This window comes from Mugil cephalus, chromosome 16 (genome assembly GCF_022458985.1).
Source record: "Mugil cephalus isolate CIBA_MC_2020 chromosome 16, CIBA_Mcephalus_1.1, whole genome shotgun sequence".
In the NCBI taxonomy this organism is placed as follows: Eukaryota; Metazoa; Chordata; class Actinopteri; order Mugiliformes; family Mugilidae; genus Mugil; species Mugil cephalus.
In genome coordinates this window covers 764,147-785,314 of record NC_061785.1, presented here as the reverse complement: position 1 = coordinate 785,314, position 21,168 = coordinate 764,147, and the positions used below count along the sequence as shown (strand labels likewise).

The 21,168-nt window shown below is 43.9% G+C and overlaps 1 protein-coding gene across 3 annotated transcripts in view; it reads right to left on the bottom strand.

Moving 5' to 3' along the window:
- grid1b (glutamate receptor, ionotropic, delta 1b) overlaps positions 1 to 21,168 on the bottom strand; it is a 319,180-nt gene that overhangs the window by 18,921 nt on the left and 279,091 nt on the right. For all 3 annotated transcript variants that reach the window (XM_047609007.1, XM_047609008.1, XM_047609009.1), the window contains exons 7-9: positions 19,770 to 19,931; positions 16,593 to 16,712; positions 588 to 689 (exon numbers count right to left, since the gene is read on the bottom strand). In XM_047609007.1, the coding sequence (XP_047464963.1) occupies positions 588 to 689; positions 16,593 to 16,712; positions 19,770 to 19,931 (384 nt within the window). The remainder of the gene's footprint in view (positions 1 to 587; positions 690 to 16,592; positions 16,713 to 19,769; positions 19,932 to 21,168) is intronic.

Here is a 21,168-nt window from a genome sequence, read left to right as displayed (position 1 = left end):
TAATATAGGCTGGTTAAGGCTAAATGTAGGCTAACATTAGCTGGTTTAGACTAACTTTAGGCTATCATTAGCTGGTTAAGGCTAACTGTAGGCTATCATTAGCTGGTCAAGGCTAACTGTAGGCTAATATAGGCTGGTTAAGGCTAACTGTAGGCTAACATTAGCTGGTTTAGACTAACTTTAGGCTATCATTAGCTGGTTAAGGCTAACTGTAGGCTATCATTAGCTGGTCAAGGCTAACTGTAGGCTAATATTAGCTGGTTAAGGCTAACTTTAGGCCAGTGATTCCCAGGATATCTGTGTGGTGCTGATGAACAGCTCCTTGAAAATGTAATAGTGAAGGTGTTGCAGATGTTGTGATGGTGACTGAGCCTCCAACATGTTTCTCCTGTATTCAGTTCAGTCCTTTATGTTCAGCCTTCGATTAAAAATAAAAATAAAAAAAAAGTGCTGTGAGAACAAATTAGATTTTTTAGCCCTGAGCTGGAAAAGGTTGGGAACCACTGCTGTAGACACTCCTTTATAAGGGTAAAGTGAACTCTGTGTCAGTAGCCAGATGTTTACTCTCAGCTCCAGATGTTACCTACCAGTAATGTGACCACTTTGACTGTCACCCCCTGCATCCCGTTCTCGATCCGACTCTCCTTCAGGCTGCCGTTCAGACCGTGGACCGAGTCCCAGGTGGCGAGCTGCAGGACGACAGGAGACAAAAGAAAGTTAAACAGTGTTATCGTACGGTAGCATGGTCCTCGATTCATCTGGCGGGGGTCAAAGGTCAGGGCAGAACAAAGACAGGATGGCTTCACTCTCATCTCTATTCAATCAGAGTCGCCTGCTGTGAATGAGACAAAGAGAATGAGACCAGAGAACCTCTCTCCTCTTTTCATTTTGTTTTCATTCATCACATTATCAGACACAACCAGACTGACCTAATTACATCCTCTGAGGAACAGGAGTTCATCCAGAGTGAGTCTGGCCCTGGTTGGATTTTACTTTATTTATCTTATTATGGTTTTAGGGGCCCTCTATACCTTTTTTTGAGGAATAAAACCAGTTCTGACTTTGTCTTAATGAAATTAAATCTTCTTCACAAATTCGTAACTTAAAGTCGCAAGTTTAATTTATTTATTTATTTTGCATCTACACATCTACAGCCTTTATTTTTCTATCTTTTCTGGACGTTTATTTTTGTCTTGATGTGATGCAAAAATCTTTGAAACCTCAAGTATTTGAAAGATGAACCAAAGCTGGAATCCATGTGGACAGAGACGTTGGAGACGTTGGAGACGTTGGAGACATGTTGGTCGTCTTCTCAGACTCTAGACATTCAGGACATGGAGGAGAACATCCTTCTTTCCTTCCTTCCTTCCTTCCTCTTCTTCTCTATATATTAATTCAGTCTCCATGGCAACTGAGACGGTGTCAAGTAAATGTAGAAACTTTTTACTTTTTAATTTGACCGAATAAATCTGACGTCCATTTGTATTATTTACATTATTTTATTTTTACAGTGCAGCGTCTGAACATGGTCACATGTTTGATACCACCCAGTTAAACCTCCTCTGTTTGTGTCTGGCTTCTTGTTGACGGCTGCTGGATGAACAGTTTTCACACTTTCTCATTAAACTCACTCTTTATGAAGCTTTGTGACGCCTCTCTTATAAACACCATGTTGTAATTAAATAAATCAGTTTATGAGCAGTTTCATGCATCATCAGAATAAAATCAGGTTGCAGTCAGAGAAGGAGGATGAAACCTCTGCTAATTCGAGAGAAGACGATGATCCGTGATCTGATAGAGCGTCTAATTAGCATCGTGAAGCTAACGTAACGCTCAGAGCTGTAAACATTCATCTCTAATGATGATAAACTGCTAATGACGACGAGTTTCATTGAGCTTTGAACATAACCGAGGTTCTGAGATGATCTGGATCTAAGTCAAACAATTAGACTCGTCTGTTCAGTTATCACTACAGATTCAGATAAATCTCACCTTCTATCAAACGGTTCCTTGATAGAAAATCACAGTTTTAAATTATAGGAAGAGCCACTAATAGCTGGGAGGCTAGGAAGAGCTAATACTAGCTAGGAATCTATGAAACACTACTGTTAGCTGGGAGGCTAGAAGCTACGAAGAGCTATAGAACGATAGAAATAAATCAACAATTAATGGAAAACTAAGAAATATGAGCTAATATAGGCAATAAAACATCAAATTAAAAAAGTAAAACTGTGTTTCCAGAATAAAAGTCAAGACATCCTGCTCAACATGGACTAATGCTCCAAACTCTGGGCGGCCCCACCTAAAAGGCACCGTCGCCTCTGGTTCTGAGCCTGGATCGAGGATCATGGATCTAGGATCATGGATCTAGGATCTAGGATCTAGGATCATGAATCTAGGATCATGAATCTAGGATCATGGGTCTAGGATAATGAATCTAGGATCTAGGATCATGGGTCTAGGATCTAGGATCATGGGTCTAGGGGGGTCAAGTAGCAGCTGGTCTGTTGATCTCAGAGCTCTGGCTGAAAATAGTCCTGAGAGATAAGATGATCCCCAGACATTAAGACTCTAAAAAAACTAGAGGTCAAATTTTGAAATGAGTCCTTAAATGTTTGGATGGTGTTTGGTTGGATGGTGTTTGGTTGGATGGTGGATGGTGTTTGGTTGGATGGTGGATGGTGTTTGGTTGGATGGTGTTTGGTTGGATGGTGGATGGTTGGATGGTGGATGGTGTTTGGTTGGATGGTTGGATGGTGGTTGGTTGGATGGTGGATGGTGTTTGGTTGGTTGGTTGGATAGTTGGATGGTGGTTGGTTGGATAGTTGGATGGTGGTTGGTTGGATGGTGGATGGTGTTTGGTTGGATGGTGGATGGTTGGATGGTGTTTGGTTGGATGGTGTTTGGTTGGATGGTTGGATGATGATTGTGTTGGATGTGGATGGTTGGTGATGGTGTTGGTTGGATGGTTGATGGTGGTTGGTTGGATGGTGGATGGTGTTTGGTTGGATGGTTGGATGGTTGGATGGTGGTTGGTTGGATGGTGGATGGTGTTTGGTTGGATGGTGGTTGGTTGGATGGTGGATGGTGTTTGGTTGGATGGTTGGATGTTGGATGGTGGTTGGTTGGATGGTGGATGGTGTTTGGTTGGATGGTTGGATGATGGATGGTGGTTGGTTGGATGGTTGGATGGTGTTTGGTTGGATGGTGGATGGTTGGATGGTGGATGGTGTTTGGTTGGATGGTTGGATGATGGATGGTGGTTGGTTGGATGGTGGATGGTGTTTGGTTGGATGGTGGTTGGTTGGATGGTGGATGGTTGGATGGTGTTTGGTTGGATGGTGGATGGTTGGATGGTGTTTGGTTGGATGGTTGGATGATGGATGGTGGTTGGTTGGATGGTTGGATGGTGGTTGGTTGGATGGTGGATGGTGTTTGGTTGGATGGTTGGATGATGGATGGTGGTTGGTTGGATGGTGTTTGGTTGGATGGTTGGATGGTGTTTGGTTGGATGGTTGGATGGTGGATGGTGTTTGGTTGGATGGTTGGATGATGGATGGTGGTTGGTTGGATGGTGTTTGGTTGGATGGTGGTTGGTTGGATGGTGTTTGGTTGGATGGTTGGATGGTGGATGGTGTTTGGTTGGATGGTGGATGGTGTTTGGTTGGATGGTTGGATGATGGATGGTGGTTGGTTGGATGGTGTTTGGTTGGATGGTTGGATGGTGTTTGGTTGGATGGTGGATGGTGTTTGAGTGATGGAGAAGCATCGGGCGGAGAGAGATGAGAGGGAGGAGGTGGAACTAGTTCAGTAATCAGAGCTATTCTCAGCTGTCCTGTCCTCTGGATGATCCTTCTTCTTCTTCTTCTTCTTTGTTCTTCATTGTTCTTCATTAACTCCCTCTGATAAATTTTCTCCGCTTCAAGTCTCATCTGAACTGTTGAACCACTGAATAAGAATAAAATTAACCACAAAGACCCAATGTTTAAAAGGTCCTCACTGTCCCTGAACGCATCGTCCACATTTACAGCTCATTTATAAAACCCAGATTAGATGAATGTGACTCACACATTTAGGCTCCAGAGAGATGGATCAAACACTAACTCTCCATAACCGTGACTCCTGAGAAGCTGATTTTACGTTGGGGAAACTGTGATTGGAGTTTTTCAAGACACACTCACATAAAATGATGCTGATTAAACATGAGCTGGGGTTAGGAATAAAAACAGAGTTATAAAAATAAAGCTTTCTTCAATAAATTATGAATCAGTGGAAATGGAGGAAGGTAAAAATTAAAGTTTTGATTGAGCCAATCAGGTGGCTTCCTGTGGTTCAGAGCAGCCAATCAGATCAGAGCGGTGAGGGGGCTGGAACTGGTCATGAGTGGATTCTGTTGTCCGCTAGCCGCTATGCTAACTTCCTGAAGCTAAACTCTTATGGATGTATGCTAACTGTATTAGCATGAAGTTCATTAGTGGAAACATGGAAAGAAAAACCCCATGAACTGAATCTGCTGAGGTTCATTTACTATCAAAGCACTTTTCAGTTACCGTAAGTCATAAATAATACTTGTGTGTTTAAACATTTAAACATTTAAACTCCACGATACCTTTTCAGTTTGAATTTCCTAAACTTTAAGTAAAGGACCACAGGAGCCAAAGCTGTCAAAGGGAAACAGAGAGAAATGTTCACTGCAGCTCATAACATGACTTACTTTAAAAAGTTTATCTCGGTAGTTCTGCTGCTCTGTCTGCTGTGGTGGAACAGCGCCCCCTGTCTGTTCAGAGCTGTGCAGCCATGCAGCAGGTTTCAGGGGTGGGGGGGTTTATTATGGGGGTGGAAGCTGCCTCCGAGCTCCTGACACTTTCACAGTTTGTGTCTTTTTACTGCATTGAACCAAACTCAAGTTTGCAGCGAGAGGATAATAAAGACAATCTGTTCCGAGCTGCTCATCACCGGCTCAACACACACTTCCTATTATTCCTGTCAATTATTACGTTATTAATGGCACAAATAGATTTTCCAAAATGCCAGACGGTCCCAGGTGAGCCGGCTGTCTTCCTAACGGCGGCTCGTTTCGCTGACTTACGGCGGCCATGATGCTCTCCGCTGGTAATGAGGAGACACAGATATGAGATATGCTCCAGAATCTGCTGAGAGACGCTGGCTTTCATTACACCATCAGCACATTCCACCATCTGCAGCGAGCACACACTCCCCCTTTATCCAGATAATTAATATTAATGTTCCTCTTTAAAAACACTTTTTAATAAATACAGGGTTTAAACAGAAGAAGAATTGCCTCCATTAAACAGTTTACCTCCACACTTTAAGGGAACTTAAGAAAAGTGTTTGTGTTCAACTTCCTCCACCTACAGAACTTTATCTGGAGTCTCTCTGCCGGGAGCTGATTCTGCTCCATCAAAGATCTGCTGGACCAGTCACATCACGGTCAGAAATCCACAAGTAGAGTTAGTGAAGTCTGATTCTGACAGAACTGAGAACGTGAACACACAACAGGATTTAGTTTAGATTCTCACGACAAATCAAGGAACACTGAATGCATCACCTCAACAAAACCCAGACTGTGGCAAAGGAAATTTAAATGTGCGGCTCCCATCCAGTAGGTGGCGCTAATGCACCTTAAGACTGGTTTATTTATTATTAATTAAGCTGCTCTTATCGGATCTTATTGTTCAGAAGTTGACGTTTAAAATGACGAACTCATTCTCCACAGTTTGAGACCAACTCTGCTCCTCAAGTGATTTTGTGTCGTAGGAACTTGTCCTGGTTCAGGTCTCGTTCAGGAGAGACTGAAGGAAGTGAAGTTTGGATCAGAGCTGAACTCCTGCCTCCTCCCCGTGGAGGTCAAACATGGCGGATAAATCTTCACCTCCCTCCCAGCTGCTGCTCATGCATTATTCCTGTCCTCCCTCCTTCTCTCCCTTCTTTCCTCAAATGTCAGCCCTCTCCCTTTTCTCTTTCCTCCTGTTTTTCCAAAATGCTGCAGAGGCTGTATTTCTGTAAATCACTCTCCCGTGGACAGTGTGACTGAAATGCCAGCGTTTCTCACCTCCTCCTCCTCCTCCTCCTCCTCACCTCCACTTTTATTTCCACTCCTTCACCTCCTTTCACCCTTTTCTATGAATGGGTGATTTAAAATGACTTTGTGGAGGGTGGGGATTCACAGCGCTGAGTGTATATGTGTCCTGAAGATCAACTGTCAATCACACATTAATCTTCTTCTTCAAGTTAATTAAAATCAGAGTGAAGGATTTTTAACATATCAATAAAAAATATATGATTCATCTCATCTTTAACTCACATTACTTTCACTTCAGCCAGCAACGAACGAGAAGAAACGATAGGAGACGCTTTTAGATTAAAGTAAGGACGAGATAATGGCAGAGAAATGGGGGTTACTAGTGTAACCATGGTTCTATGAATTAATTTCTGAAGCTGCTGATGAACAAGGGAGAAGATCACCTGTACAGACTGAATTTATAGTGACTACGAGTTAAGGAGGAGAAATGGGGGTTACCAATGTAACCATGGTTCTATGAATTCACTGTCTCTGTGATGAGGAAGAATGAAAGATTTCTGAAGCTTCTGATAAAAACAAACTGTGTTCAGAGGACGAATTTCAGTTGAAACAGAAAGAGAACAAACACAGAAAACAGTTAGATTTAAAATCTTGATCTGAAATGTTTGCAGCGTTTAAATGACGAGGCTTCGTGCTCTAATCCACATTAGTTTCAGACGTGGTTTAAAATGCAGCAGCAGCAGCAGCAGCAGCTGTACAACCAGGTGTCTGTGAAGCATTAACTTTGTGGATGCTGCCTTCAGTCATAACCCGACATTAACCCTGACCCATAAAACACGTCTGAACAGGGTTTAATGCACTAAAAGTTGTGGAGTCCACATAAAAAAAATGCTCCACAACTAAATAAAAGCGCGACCACACACAAAGAGCCTCCACAGAACAAACACATGAAGAGATGAATAGAACAGAAAAGATTCTGCTGATGTAAACACATTATTTCCCAAGGACACACTCACACATTAAGGTCAGGCCTGAACACACAACCTCCCACAAACTCTCAGTTTCACCGGGAGCAGGATTTTCCTGCCGCTGCTTCACGCTCGTCTTTTCTTGGTTAGAAAACCTCTTTGATGTTTTTAATCTACACAAAGCTGCACTCTCTGGGGCCTTTTCAAAGGAAAACACGCCGACATGAATGGCAATCAGTGTGTACATATGTGTACGTGAGCGTGATTATTTCTACCTTTTACAGTCTCTCCTCCTAAAAGAGGATCTGTGTGTGGTTTGGATAATTAGCTCCTGCTGCAGGGACTCCACCGAACCCTCGTCGGCTTCATCCTCAACCTTCACACAAACACGAGAGAATCCGTCGCTTTAACCGAGCTCGACTCTCAGGCTTTATTCAGACGAGAGCAGACTCTGACCAGCAAAGAGCTGCCTCTGACTTTCCGAGTCAAAACAATGAGTCAAGGGACGACTGGATAAAATCTGACGGAGAGAACTCCTGTCACGAGTCTGATCATGTTTGAAAATAGAGGCCTGTAGCTTCCTGAAGCCTTTGGATCCAGTCCAGTCAGAGTTCATGTGAGAGAGGAGCTGGTACCTCGTGTTCTCTGCTCTGTCTGACTCTCTCTGGAAGATCAGTCTCCAGGAAACGTGTCTCTTCTTCTAGACGCTGCAGCGTCAGTGTTTGTTGTTGTTGTTTGTCTGCAGCCTTTGACCTGAGTGACTCCATGGATTGTGTTTAGATCATCTCCTACTAACATCCACGTTACACTAGTTACTGACTAACACCTCCATCACTGCATGGGTAGACACAGGATTCTGGTTCCTCTGGTTCCTCTGGTTCCTCTGGTTCTTCTGGTTCTTCTTCCTCTGGAGGCTTTGCCCAGGGACCGAGGACGTCTACCTCCTGGAATATTTGGTAAAAACCTCCGTGTGTCCACCCCGGGGCTGGTTTTAGTTCCCAAAATGCAGGATCACCACTGATCATGAAAAGCAGTTTATTAAAGCACCTTTGAGCTCGTGCTCTGTGAACGTCCTCGGCTGTGATCCGCGTTCACTCGGAGGAAATCACTCTGATAGTTTTCTAAACTTTATGTGTTGGAGAACGTCGCCTGTGAGATAAACAGATAATCAGAGTGTGGCTGCGACCGAAGGGACGTTTTAGATCTGGGATCCAAACATTACATCTGTTGTTCTGTTTCATTACAGCTTCTTTCTTTTCAGCCGTGCCATTATCAGCAGCCTCTTTATGGGACGGCCAGGAGCTCGCTGGTCATTCATCAGCGCCCACGCCTCAGGGACAAGATAATAAAAAAAGAAAAGACTTCATCTTTGTGGCTTTGGGGAAAAATGAAAGGGGAGTAAAGTATCTATCTTTTGTTCTATGCATTATTCATGGAAAATTAGTGAGCTTCGAGTTTTCAAAGGCACAAATTGTTGTTAACGACTCCAAATTACCTCAGGGATTTGAAATTAGTGCCGTCTGAGGCTCATTTTCGTTCTCCAACATTTCTAATGGATTCATTTCAGAGCGGCCGGTAACGGCTCCGTCCCCCCATTATGGACAATTGGGTGGGTAATTTCTGTCCTCAGCAAAATAACTGCAGACCTCTTTATCTGCTCTGTGAGAGAGACGAGAGTCAACACAGAGACAGAAGAGGGAAGACATGGAAACGCTCCATCTGCTGTGGACTCGCACAAATTATCCGTCAAACATCACGATTCAGCGGCTTATGACTTAAAAATGCTCCAATGATATTTTAAAAAACATATTTACAGGAAATTAACGTGGAGTTGGTAAATAATTGAATGGTTGGTAAAACATTTATTTGTTATTGGAAATAAGTCCAAATAAATCTGACTCGGATCATGAATGTTTTTCCATTTTAAGTGTCACAGATTTTTATAATATGTCTCAGAGCAGCTTGAGTTCATCAGGTTGAACCCATATTCACAGTATTATTTAATACTGCTTTAAATAATCAATCAACTTAAGGAAAAACAAAGCCACCTGAAATGTTGGAGACCAGAGGGAAGAAGATGGAGGAGACGCCATGAACCTCTGGAACCATGAGGACGAGAGAATCGTCAGATACTGAGTCAGAATGGACCGAGCTGCATGAAAGCGCTGGACGTCCGTGTACATGGAGGCGGTTAAAAGGATTCATGCACATGTGCCATCGATGTCAGAGACGTTTGCACAAAACCTCCATGTTATTCACATTATTACACTCATCATTATATATAATAAATATGTGCTTCAGCCTCTAGTTCTACATTCATTCACATCCTAATTCTGTAAACTTCTGCTTCTACTACTTTTACTTTACTTGATTTTACTCATATATTTATTTGACTTTCCTCTTATTTTATGTTGTGGTTCTTCAGAGGGTTTTTATTTGCTACTGAGACCAGCTTTATGGATGATTAAAGTCTCTGTGAGTCTAATGAAACAGTACGAATGTTAAACCTCTGTCTGTTAGTAATAAGACACTGTATATTTTAATTGTGTCTGTGTTTTTCAGAGGATCTTTAGTTTGTTTAGTTCGGATTAATCCTGCTCTCACTTTATTAAACCAGACTCTTCTTATTATACGCATCTGAACATTTCCTGTGTTGACTCCATGACGTCTCCGGTCTGATTTAATCCCAGAAAGGACCCTGAGAGTCCTCAGACCCTAGTTTGAGAAGCACTTCCCTGCTAGACGTTGAGAGGTGATGTGTCGGCTGCAGGCGTCTGATTAAAAACAGACACTCCCTCTGAGGCCGGTGGGCGTAATGTCTTCAGACACCGATCGAAGAGGAAGCAAAAAATATCCCAGTTCCCTTCTGTGTTTTATGGGAAGACGATTTAGCGACAACAAATTGGTGGGAAGATGCATCAAAAGTCAATGAGATGAGAAAAGTGGCGACAGATAGATGGGATAACACACGGGGGAGGTCTGAAGAACCAGAGCGCTGCTGCACTGGTTCCCTGGGAAAAGAGGAAATAACATTTCAATCTCCATCAGCTCTGATCTGGAGACGGGAGGAGGGGGAACTTTCATCTGTGGGGGGAAATTTGCTTTGAGAAATGGTCCAGGAGGAGATGGTGGAGATGGGGGGGGAGAAAGATGGAGATGGAGATTTGGATAAGACGAACGCGGCAGGAGGAAAATGACTTGATATCTCGCAAACACCACAAAACTCCATCAAAGTTTAGAGCTCAGAGACGCCTCGTCTCCGCCCCAGCAAAGACAGGAGACACGAGACAAGAGACAAGAGACCAGAGACCAGAGACAAGAGACAAGAGACATGAGACATGAGACATGAGACAAGAGACCAGAGACTAGAGACATGAGACATGAGACATGAGACTAGAGACAAGGGACATGAGACACGAGACACGAGACCAGAGACAAGAGACAAGAGACATGAGACATGAGACAAGAGACCAGAGACCAGAGACATGAGACCAGAGACATGAGACCAGAGACAAGAGACAAGAGACCAGAGACCAGAGACAAGAGACAAGAGACATGAGACATGAGACAAGAGACCAGAGACTAGAGACAAGGGACATGAGACACGAGACCAGAGACCAGAGACACGAGACCAGAGACAAGAGACGTCCTCATCCATCATCAGGACACACTGGACGCTTCATTACAGGACAGAAGACTGGTTTAGTCCCAGTCTCTACATCCTCTATGAGCAGAGTTCTGCTTTAATGTGATAATTCAACAAGGCCACGGTTATATCTATTTATTATGTTTATTAATGTTAGCGGGTTTAGGCTAACGTTAGCTGGTTTAGGCTAACGTTAGCGGGTTTAGACTAACGTTAGCGGGTTTAGGCTAACGTTAGCTGGTTTACACTAACGTTAGCTGGTTTAGACTAACGTTAGCTGGTTCAGGCTAACGTTAGCTGGTTCAGGCTAACGTTAGCTGGTTTAGACTCTGAGCTGAGCACTTCATCTCAGGTAAGTTATGTTTACGTACGTAGCCAAGCGTTAGCATGCTAGCAATCGCAATATCAGTCACAGAATAAAAGTAGCCGCGATAAATCAACGCTTCAGTATTGTTTCAGATAATTAAGATTACTTCGCTGTGTTTAATTTAGATTGAAATACCAGTTAGTTAGCCAAAAACAAGCTAGCAAATGTAACGTTCCTGGTAGTTTTAATCGGCCAAAAAGCTCGTAAAGTAGTAAATAAATACATAACTTGCCTTTCCCATGATCACAAACATTTCTTGGTCTTGCTCCAGGTGATAAAGTTTTGCCTCTGGCTTCGGTGTTTAAGCCTCAGGGACTCGCCGGTGTAGGGGGATGATTATGAATTAGATAAATGTGTATGTCAGCAAAGGACAAATTTGGCAAATTCAAGGCAGCTTGAAGGGGAATTAGCATTTCAAGGGCAATTAGGTAGGGATCGAAACACAATTTTCTTTAATTAGCGTTGTTTTTCGGAAGGTGAAAGATGCGTATTTGCCGTTTGACTGGCCATTTTCCTCCGGGACCGGGTGGTGGCGCTAGGTCCTAAATGGCCTTTCAAATGGCAGCGACCCACCTCTGTCTTCTTTCATTGTTTTTGCGGATACTGTGAAACGTAAGTCCTGTATTTTTAGCCTTAGCTCGATCGCAGCCGGGCGGACAACAGACAGACGGTATATTGACAGCGTACTTCCGGTATCTGACGGTCCTAAAGATGGCGCTGTTGAGACGGTGTGACGTCACCGTGAACCCCATGAATAGTAGTGTTGCCACGGCAACCAGAGCCTGGGACATCCACCAGAGTCCAACTGTCCTTCACAAAGAGGTGGAAGCCATGTTTCACTCCTTAGTTTCTAAGAGTGTGAACAGATTTGTGTGTAACCTTTGTAACGTTACACACACACAGCAGTGCAGAGATCAGCCAAAGGAATGAAATGTTGCTTTACAATTTATTTTTTCTTATTTTATATGTTTTTGACGCAACAAACACCAACGCACATTCCTTATATGTGTGTGTGTGTGTGTGTGTGTGTGTGTGTGTGTGTGTGTTCTCATAATGGCCTTTATGCAGCACTGGGGGGTCATAACTCAGAGAGAGAAGCCAGGTGATTAAATCTTCATTACTGCAGCAACTGAGACAGAGACAGAGATACAGTGTGTTACAGTGTGTGTTACACTGTGTGTTACTGTGTGTGTGTTACAGTGTGTGTTACTGTGTGTTACTGTGTGTGTGTTACTGTGTGTATTACTGTGTGTGTGTTACAGTGTGTTACTGTGTGTGTTACTGTGTGTGTGTTACAGTGTGTGTGTTACAGTGTGTTACTGTGTGTGTTACTGTGTGTGTGTTACTGTGTGTTACTGTGTGTGTGTTACTATGTGTTACTGTGTGTGTGTTACAGTGTGTGTGTTACAGTGTGTTACTGTGTGTGTTACTGTGTGTGTGTTACTGTGTGTTACTGTGTGTGTGTTACTATGTGTTACTGTGTGTGTGTTACAGTGTGTTACTGTGTGTGTTACTGTGTGTGTGTTACAGTGTGTTACTGTGTGTGTTACTGTGTGTGTGTTACAGTGTGTGTGTTACAGTGTGTTACTGTGTGTGTTACTGTGTGTGTGTTACAGTGTGTTACAGTGTGTTACAGTGTGTTACTGTGTGTGTTACTGTGTGTGTGTTACTATGTGTTACTGTGTGTGTGTTACAGTGTGTTACTGTGTGTGTGTTACTGTGTGTATTACTGTGTGTGTGCTACTGTGTGTTACTGTGTGTGTGTTACTATGTGTTACTGTGTGTGTGTTACAGTGTGTTACTGTGTGTGTTACTGTGTGTGTGTTACTATGTGTTACTGTGTGTGTGTTACAGTGTGTTACTGTGTGTGTGTTACTGTGTGTATTACTGTGTGTGTGTTACAGTGTGTTACTGTGTGTTACTGTGTGTGTGTTACAGTGTGTGTGTTACAGTGTGTTACTGTGTGTGTTACTGTGTGTGTGTTACTGTGTGTTACTGTGTGTGTGTTACTATGTGTTACTGTGTGTGTTACTGTGTGTGTGTTACTGTGTGTTACTGTGTGTGTGTTACAGTGTGTGTTGCTGTGTGTGTTACTGTGTGTGTGTTACAGTGTGTGTGTTACAGTGTGTTACTGTGTGTTACTGTGTGTGTGTTACAGTGTGTGTGTTACAGTGTGTTACTGTGTGTTACTGTGTGTGTGTTACAGTGTGTGTTGCTGTGTGTGTTACTGTGTGTGTGTTACAGTGGGTGTTGCTGTGTGTGTTACAGTGTGTTACAGTGTGTGTGTTACAGTGTGTTACAGTGTGTGTGTTACAGTGTGTTACAGTGTGTGTGTTACAGTGTGTTACAGTGTGTGTGTTACAGTGTGTGTGTTACAGTGTGTGTGTTACTGTGTGTGTTACTGTGTGTGTGTTACTATGTGTTACTGTGTGTGTGTTACTATGTGTGTGTGTTACTGTGTGTTACTGTGTGTGTGTTACAGTGTGTGTTGCTGTGTGTGTGTTACTGTGTGTGTGTTACAGTGTGTTACTGTGTGTGTTACAGTGTGTTACAGTGTGTGTGTTACAGTGTGTGTGTTACAGTGTGTGTTGCTGTCAGCTGATCGGTGCCGATGATCGTGAATACGTCATAAATAAAGGCCAATAATTCACTGTTTAAACCATTTACTCTTTTATTTTATTCCTGTAATTTATTTCACTGTATTTCTTCTCTTTGTTGTTAATGAATCACACGTTTGTTCACAAAGTTCAGTTTTTTTATCAGTTAAATTCATGGAAAGATGCATGAGTGTAAATGAGACTGATTGAATGAGATGCTAATGAGTGACATTACTCCAGCAGATAATCAGTCCCCCATTATCTCACCTGCAGCACATGACCAGCCAGGTCACACATGTCCTCCCTCCCCCTTGGGGGGGGGGGGGGGGCGGAGACTCTTGTTAATGTAAATCCGGGGGGGGGGGGGGGGGGGGGGGGGGGGGGGGGCAGACTCTTTGTTAATTAAATCCTCGTTGCTCCTGTTAAGGACTAAGTGCTTCACCAGCTCTGGATGCTGAACAGAGCGCCGTTAATCAGGGTTAGCAGAACATGCTTAAACAACTTTTCCAATCATTGGAAAAATTAATGAAGTGAGAAGTGATGGTGCTCGTTGTTGCATAAACGAAGGAAGACGTAGCGCAACTGTAACTGTGTGCAGCTCTCAGGAGGTTTAATGGTTCCACTACAGTCGGCTTCATCATCGTCTTCATCATCTTTCACACTGAAAGAGCGAAGCTCAGTCCGAGCCGTCAATAACTCAGCTCTGCTCTTCATCTGCTGTGAACCAGATTAATCTCAGGGTTCATGTGGATTCATTCCGATTAATTGAGATTAAATCTCATGAACAGACTCCAGGAAGAAGGAAACATATCTACAGCTTCAACTTGAAACAACTGTTTGTGTCTTTCTTTGTCCACCATGTGTCCTCATGAATGTGTCCCTGTTGCTACGGAGACAAACTAACTTGTGGACATTGTCCAACCAGAGGAGAGCTGACGCTTCTTATTGAGAACAGTGTCTCCCAGTGAACAGTGGCTGCAGGAGTGGACACATATTAGCAGCAGCATTGGCAGCTTGTCTTTGTCTTGGTTTGTCTTGGTTTGTCTCCAGCTGTTAGCCGCGTTAGCCCAAGTGCTAGCAGAATCCCCGACTAACGTATGCTTGGCTTGGTTCATGTGCTGTTTGAAGCTGGAAAGAAAACTGTGATGATACTTTATGTGTCTCCACTGGTCCCTCTTGGTGTCTTTGTCCTCAAATGTCCCATGGAGAGGACCAACGTGCTGTTTAGCGTCTTCCATCTTTATGGGTTGGTTCTGCTGCCTGTCACTACCGGATCAGCTGGTGCTAACGCTAACGCTACTTGGACAAACTGAGACACGTTCACAGTCGTTCTGCTGCAGATGCTTCATTAATCACATGAATCAGAGGATGAATTAATTAAAGCGTTAACGGGTTAATTTTAGCAGCTCTAATATAAACCTAAACATCATTAACATCACCATGTTTATGTCCTGTTAGCGCTGACCTACACATCCCACTCTGCTGTTTGAATTCATAACAGATCTCTTTGCAAACTTTATGCAGAATATATATAAAATAACCAGAGAAACTATAAATGTGGTTTTACTCGAGTAAGTTTCATTTGTTTCATAAAATCCTCTCTGGGTTGTGCAGAGATGTATGAAAGGTTTTTTAAGGGGCCGTGTACGTGTTCAGTAGATGAAGGATAAAGGTTTAATCTGGGATAAACTGAACAAACATTTATAAGTTTGAGGCGTCTTCCATGGTCGGTCCTCTGTCGTCTGTTCAACCAACTCTAGAAAATAGTTGATCAAACCTTTAGAAAACAAGGTCCAGCTTCATTAACACCAGAGCTTTAACGAAGCATTGAGAGAGTTCACGGTCCCTCCAGATCCCCTGGTCAGGAGGAGGAGGAGGAGGAGGAGGAGAGGAGGAGGAGAAGGAGAAGGAGAGGAGGGGAGGAGGAGGAGAAGGAGAAGGAGAGGAGGAGGAGGAGGAGGAGGAGGAGGAGAGGAGAAGGAGAGGAGGAGGAGGAGGAGGAGAAGGAGAAGGAGAGGAGGAGGAGGAGGAGGAGGAGAGGAGGAGGAGGTGGAGAAGGAGGAGGAGGATGAGAGGAGAAGGAGAGGAGGGGAGGAGAAGGAGAAGGAGAAGGAGGTGGTGGAGGAGGAGGAGGAGGAGGAGGAGGAGGAGCTTCACTGCAGACGACCTGATGACTGATGACATTCGCCTGCATCAACTTCAGTAGGAGCTGCAGCCGGCGGCGCTGTCACAGCGACTCTGAACACACTGAGATCAGCTGGATGCTGAGGCCTGAGAGGACGCGTTCAAAGACGTCAGCGCAATATGAATGTGCTCATTCGTGGCTGGACATCAGGACAGAGAAGCTGCACATGCATCCACATCAGCCTAAACTACAGTTCATTATTCAACACCAGCAAATAAATATAATAAAAAAAACATTCCTAATCGAACGGTCGTGTTGAATTTTAGATTTACCTGCTTATGACGTTTCATTTAATCTCTATAAAGTAACACGTTCATTTAATAATTAGCAGCCCAACCCAGACTATAAATAGATTTCATTTTCTTTCTTCATACAACTTTAATTTAGTCTGTAATTTCTCCACTCGGTCTTTGTGATTGTTTTCAGTCCCATCACTTCACATTAAACTAAATGAAACGACAGAACAAATATTTAACACGTTCATTAGTTTGATTTAAACTCACGTCTTGTTATTGTCTATTATCCTCCTAATGGCTCCTCAGTTACATGAATGTAAAACCCACACAATTTAATCAGTGATTAAAGAGCTATTTAAATCCAGCATCTTTATTATCTGTGACAACAAGATAGGACTCGAGCTCCTCTAACTTATAAATATTTAATTAACCATCTAAGCAGCAGCTTGAGGACGTTTTGTCAGTCGCTGTCCTCTGACGTATGGAGCTTTGGAGACTTTGTTATATTTATTCCAGCTCCGGTTCCCGGACTAAAACCCCGGGGACTCACCCTCTTTATGTCCTTGCCGAAGGTCTCGCTGAAGCTGGAGCCGAGGATCTCAAACTGGACGTGGGAGTTGGAGCCGCTGTCCTTAAAGTCCATGGTACCGGTCAGACCTGTGATGTTGCCCTGGAGGGGGGAGGCCACAGGGGGGAGGACACGGGGGGGAGGACACAGGGGAGGAAGATCAGGGAGGATCATGAGCTCTCACACCTTCTGGTTCAGGAACAGTTTCAACTCTCGCTGCGCTGCAGGACTCAGGTTAATGAGGATCCATCAGCCTTCAGTTTAAAACATGAACGGAGACACCTTTTACATTTTCTTTTTTCTTTTTACACAGACATGCACATTAATACATTCTATTCTATTCTATTTTATTCTATTCCTTCTATTCTAGCATTAAAAACCAAACAGGTTTTAATGCTTTAAACAGCGCTGACAGTTTGCAGCAGTCAGACTCTTCCTCTTGGTGTTGACGTGGTGCAGCTGCAGCAGGTCCTGCATGCTGAGGCTGAAAGCTGCATTAAATGATGCCACGTACATTCTTTTTACAGACGGTACCTGAAGGGGTCAGACGATCGTCACTGCAGGAACGAGCACATTCAAAGCAGAAACTTAACGTTTAAATTTATGCACCGAGCGGAGGATTGTGGGAATGGGATCATAAATCCCTCTGTACCTCCAGTCTGACGCTGCTCCGGCTCAAATGTTTATATATCAACTGCTTTTTATATTTCCTATTTTGTCTCGTGTATTTATGGACTTGAGTCTGGAATAAAGTTTCATTTATTACACAACTAAATGACCAGCGGTGGCTCTGCCTGGATCTGATTTATCATTTCATTTTGGGTGATAACATTGTTTCCAGTAACAGTCCTGTCTGAGTTTGGTATTATTCATGATATTCATGATGCGTTTATCCAGCCTCCACCACTTTAACCAGAAGCTTGATGCTTTTTTAATAAACTGTATTTACCATTATACATTTCTTTCTATATATATTTTTTTATCTACCTCGTGTCGTTGCTTTCACTCGTCCTGTAACAACTAAAGACTTAACAAAGACGGAGCTTCACTCTGATAAATTTCACGTGGTTTAACTTAAAGTTCAAAAGCTGCTTTAAGAGAGATCCAGTTACTGGTGAAAAACTCAAGTTAGGACTGAACCGGCTGAAGTCAGAATACCTAGAACTCATTACATGACGTTGAAATGTCTTAACTCATGATGTTAAGTTGATTTAAATGACAGATACAGATATGAGGAAGATAGATATGATGATAGAATAGAGCAGATGCTAACGGAGATGCTAACAGATGCTAACGGAGATGCTAACAGATGCTAATGGAATTCTCTCTCCATCTACCTCATTGATGATGTATGAGATCACATTCATGTGTCAAACGTCATGTTTGAGAGGAATTCCCTCAAATCTATTGATGCATTTACTGAAGTGATGATGTGATGTGAACATCTAATCACTATATTGTCTTTATGTCCAGGAGACGAGGACACTACAGTGTGACAGTAAAGAGACAGAGGAGGGGACGGTGAGGAGGGGACGGTGAGGAGGGGAAGAAGCGGAGGGGACAGTGAGGAGGGGATGGTGAGGACAGAGCGGAGGGGACGGAGCGGTGAGGACGGTGAGGAGGGGACAGTGAGGAGGGGACAGTGAGGAGGGGACGGTGAGGACGGAGAGGAGGGGACGGTGAGGAGGGGACGGTGAGGACGGTGAGGAGGGGACGGAGCGGTGAGGACGGTGAGGAGGGGACAGTGAGGAGGGGACAGTGAGGAGGGGACGGAGCGGAGGGGGCGGTGAAGACGGGACAGTGAGGAGGGGACGGTGAGGAGGGGACGGTGAGAAGGGGACAGAGCGGTGAGGACGGAGCGGAGGGGACGGAGCTGCAGAGATGACACGGCGCTGGTGAACCATGACGACATTTGAAATAGCTGCCGTCTCCGTGTCCCTTTAACAGCTGCTTCCCATGATGCTCTGTGAAGCTGGTGTCAGTTTGACATGAGTGGAAGCACAGAAATCCCACATCTGTGATTAACACGCCTCATTTACAAGTAGTTTTATTAATTAAAAGACTTAGAAAACTCTCTCTGTTCAGCCTGGATACGACCGCAGCCCAGCGACGCTCACATGAGATGTTATTCCAACACTTCCATCAGTTCACGTTAAAGAAAGACTGAAGACGCCATCACAGACTAAATGTCCCCTGTCAGCTGCTAAAGGTCAGGCTGGTCCTCACCTGAAGGAAAGTCATGCTTGGAAATGTCTGTGAGGAGCTCGTGTCGTCCATCAGTCTGCCAGAGACATGCCTCAGTAAACACATACGCTCAGAGAAACTCATCTCACCAAGCAGAGAATAAAAAGGCCTGAGTGAGAGCGTTCTGCCGCTGACATATTCCATCTCATCAGAGGACCAGGGCAGAGACGACGTCTGGGGGAAAACGTTCATGTTTAAGGGCAAATAACCAACGGGGAGTTTCTCCAAAGATGAAATGAGACGTGAGGAAAGAGATGAAGGAAATCACAGAGACGAACGAGGGAGGAGGATTGATTCAGGAGCATCAGCATCAGTTCCACGTCAGAGACGAAGGAACAGAGGACGGAGCACGTCCAGTGGTCTGGATGAGACAGGAGCCAGGTTTAATGTGGACGGAGGACGTCCAGTGGTCTGGATGAGACAGGTTTAATGTGGACGGAGGACGTCCAGTGGTCTGGATGAGACAGGTTTAATGTGGACGGAGGACGTCCACATGAATGTTACGAGTATAGTAATACTCTGTGTTTAGTGATGAGAACGTGATTAAACCACGATTAAAAGTCAGCACGGCACCAGTAATATACAACCAGTGGGATTGAGGGTATTTCTGTCAATGTCAGCGTAGATGAGCATCTAAAGCTAATGAGCTCTGAGGCTGTTTCCCTGAGACACGTCAAACAAACTGAAGCGTCCTGAATAAAACACGGAGGTTCATGCTCTGAGGGGCTCATCAGTCCACTCACAGTCTATCTGGGTTCTTTTATTTAAAGGTTATTTAAAGAAACCCAGTGTTCCCCTCACACCTCACAACTATTTTAAATTTAACTCCTACTAGAAAACTTTTTAACTGAAGCAGAAAGAATCTGAAGAGGATGGGACAGGTTTGGGTTCCTGAATGCACCGTGGACGTCTTACCTTCTGGATGGTCTCCAGCATGGACCAGCCTCCGTTCCAGGGCTTGGTGGACTTCCTGATGCAGTTCAGACTGGCCATGCTGTGCCACTTCCTGTCCTCCAGCTTCCTGTAGAAGGCGTTGGCGAGCATCAGCACGCTGTCGTACAGGTAGAGGTTGGACACCTTTGGACAGGGAGGAGACACAGCAGGAACAAACCAAAGGTCTGTTAGTTGTGAACAGTGTTGTGTTGGACGCCATTTTGTTGACACGTATGACTCCTGTAAGAACCGCCCACTTGATCCGATTGGACCAGAGAGACTCCTGAACAACTTCACACCTGTAACAATTTTGCAGGTGAAGGAAGTTGAGCTGGATTCCAGACTAACTTCATTCTTAGAGCATTTATTGAAAATAAACCTTTACTCTGACGTCTGGTTCCTTTGTCTGCTGCAGCCAACAAGTTCATCCTTAACAATGAATACACCATTATGATTTATATGTGCAGCTACACGCATGCATGGTCTGGAATCAGTTACTTTCATTTTGCATCTAAATTATGAGTCACAAATGATTTCTGTGGAGGTTTCCAGATGATTCCCTCGGGTTATCTGAACACTAACGGCAGAACATGAATAAATATCAACGGTGACGTCATTTAAGTTCAGGAGAACAAAGTCTGAGATGTTCAGTCTGATCAGGGAGAATCAGAGCAGAATCACATTTTCTCTGCTCTCTGTCCACAGCTGCATCAGCGTCACACAGAGCTGAGCTGGATGGTGTTGAGATGACAGTTCCTCAGCCTGGTCTGGACAGAGCAGAGGAAACACACTGAGTCAGACGCTCTCTCTGCCGCCCCACAGCCCACACAACAAATACAGGGTGACAAATGAGCATCGCTGTGTCCAGAGGAGTCCAGCTGACTGGCATCAAGTCCAGACACACAAACACAAACTGAAAGGCTGCAGCCAATCACAGGCCTCTGTCCCCTCTGAGTCTTCACTTTGACTCGTGTCTATGCACCGAGTGTGGCGCAATACAATATATAGCAGATTAAAGAAATCAAAAGAACAGAAGGAAATAAGAAATGCAGAACATCAAGTATGAAACGACATTTACACACAAAAAAACTAAATAAATCCCATTAATAGAAAGAACAAAAACACAAACTATTTCCTCCTTCATTAAACTCTACCGCTGATAAAAGAAATTAAAACCTGTCTTCAAAGATATTCAGGAGTAATATCGTATAATAATCATCAGTAGCTGAATCCTGGTTTCTTAATAACATCATGCGTCCTCTAATAGTAACACAAACCCTCTAATAGTAACACAAACCCTCTAATAGTGACCCTAAACCTGACCCTCTGATAGTAACACAAACCCAAACCCAAACCCAAGTCTGAGAGACTTAGAACTCTT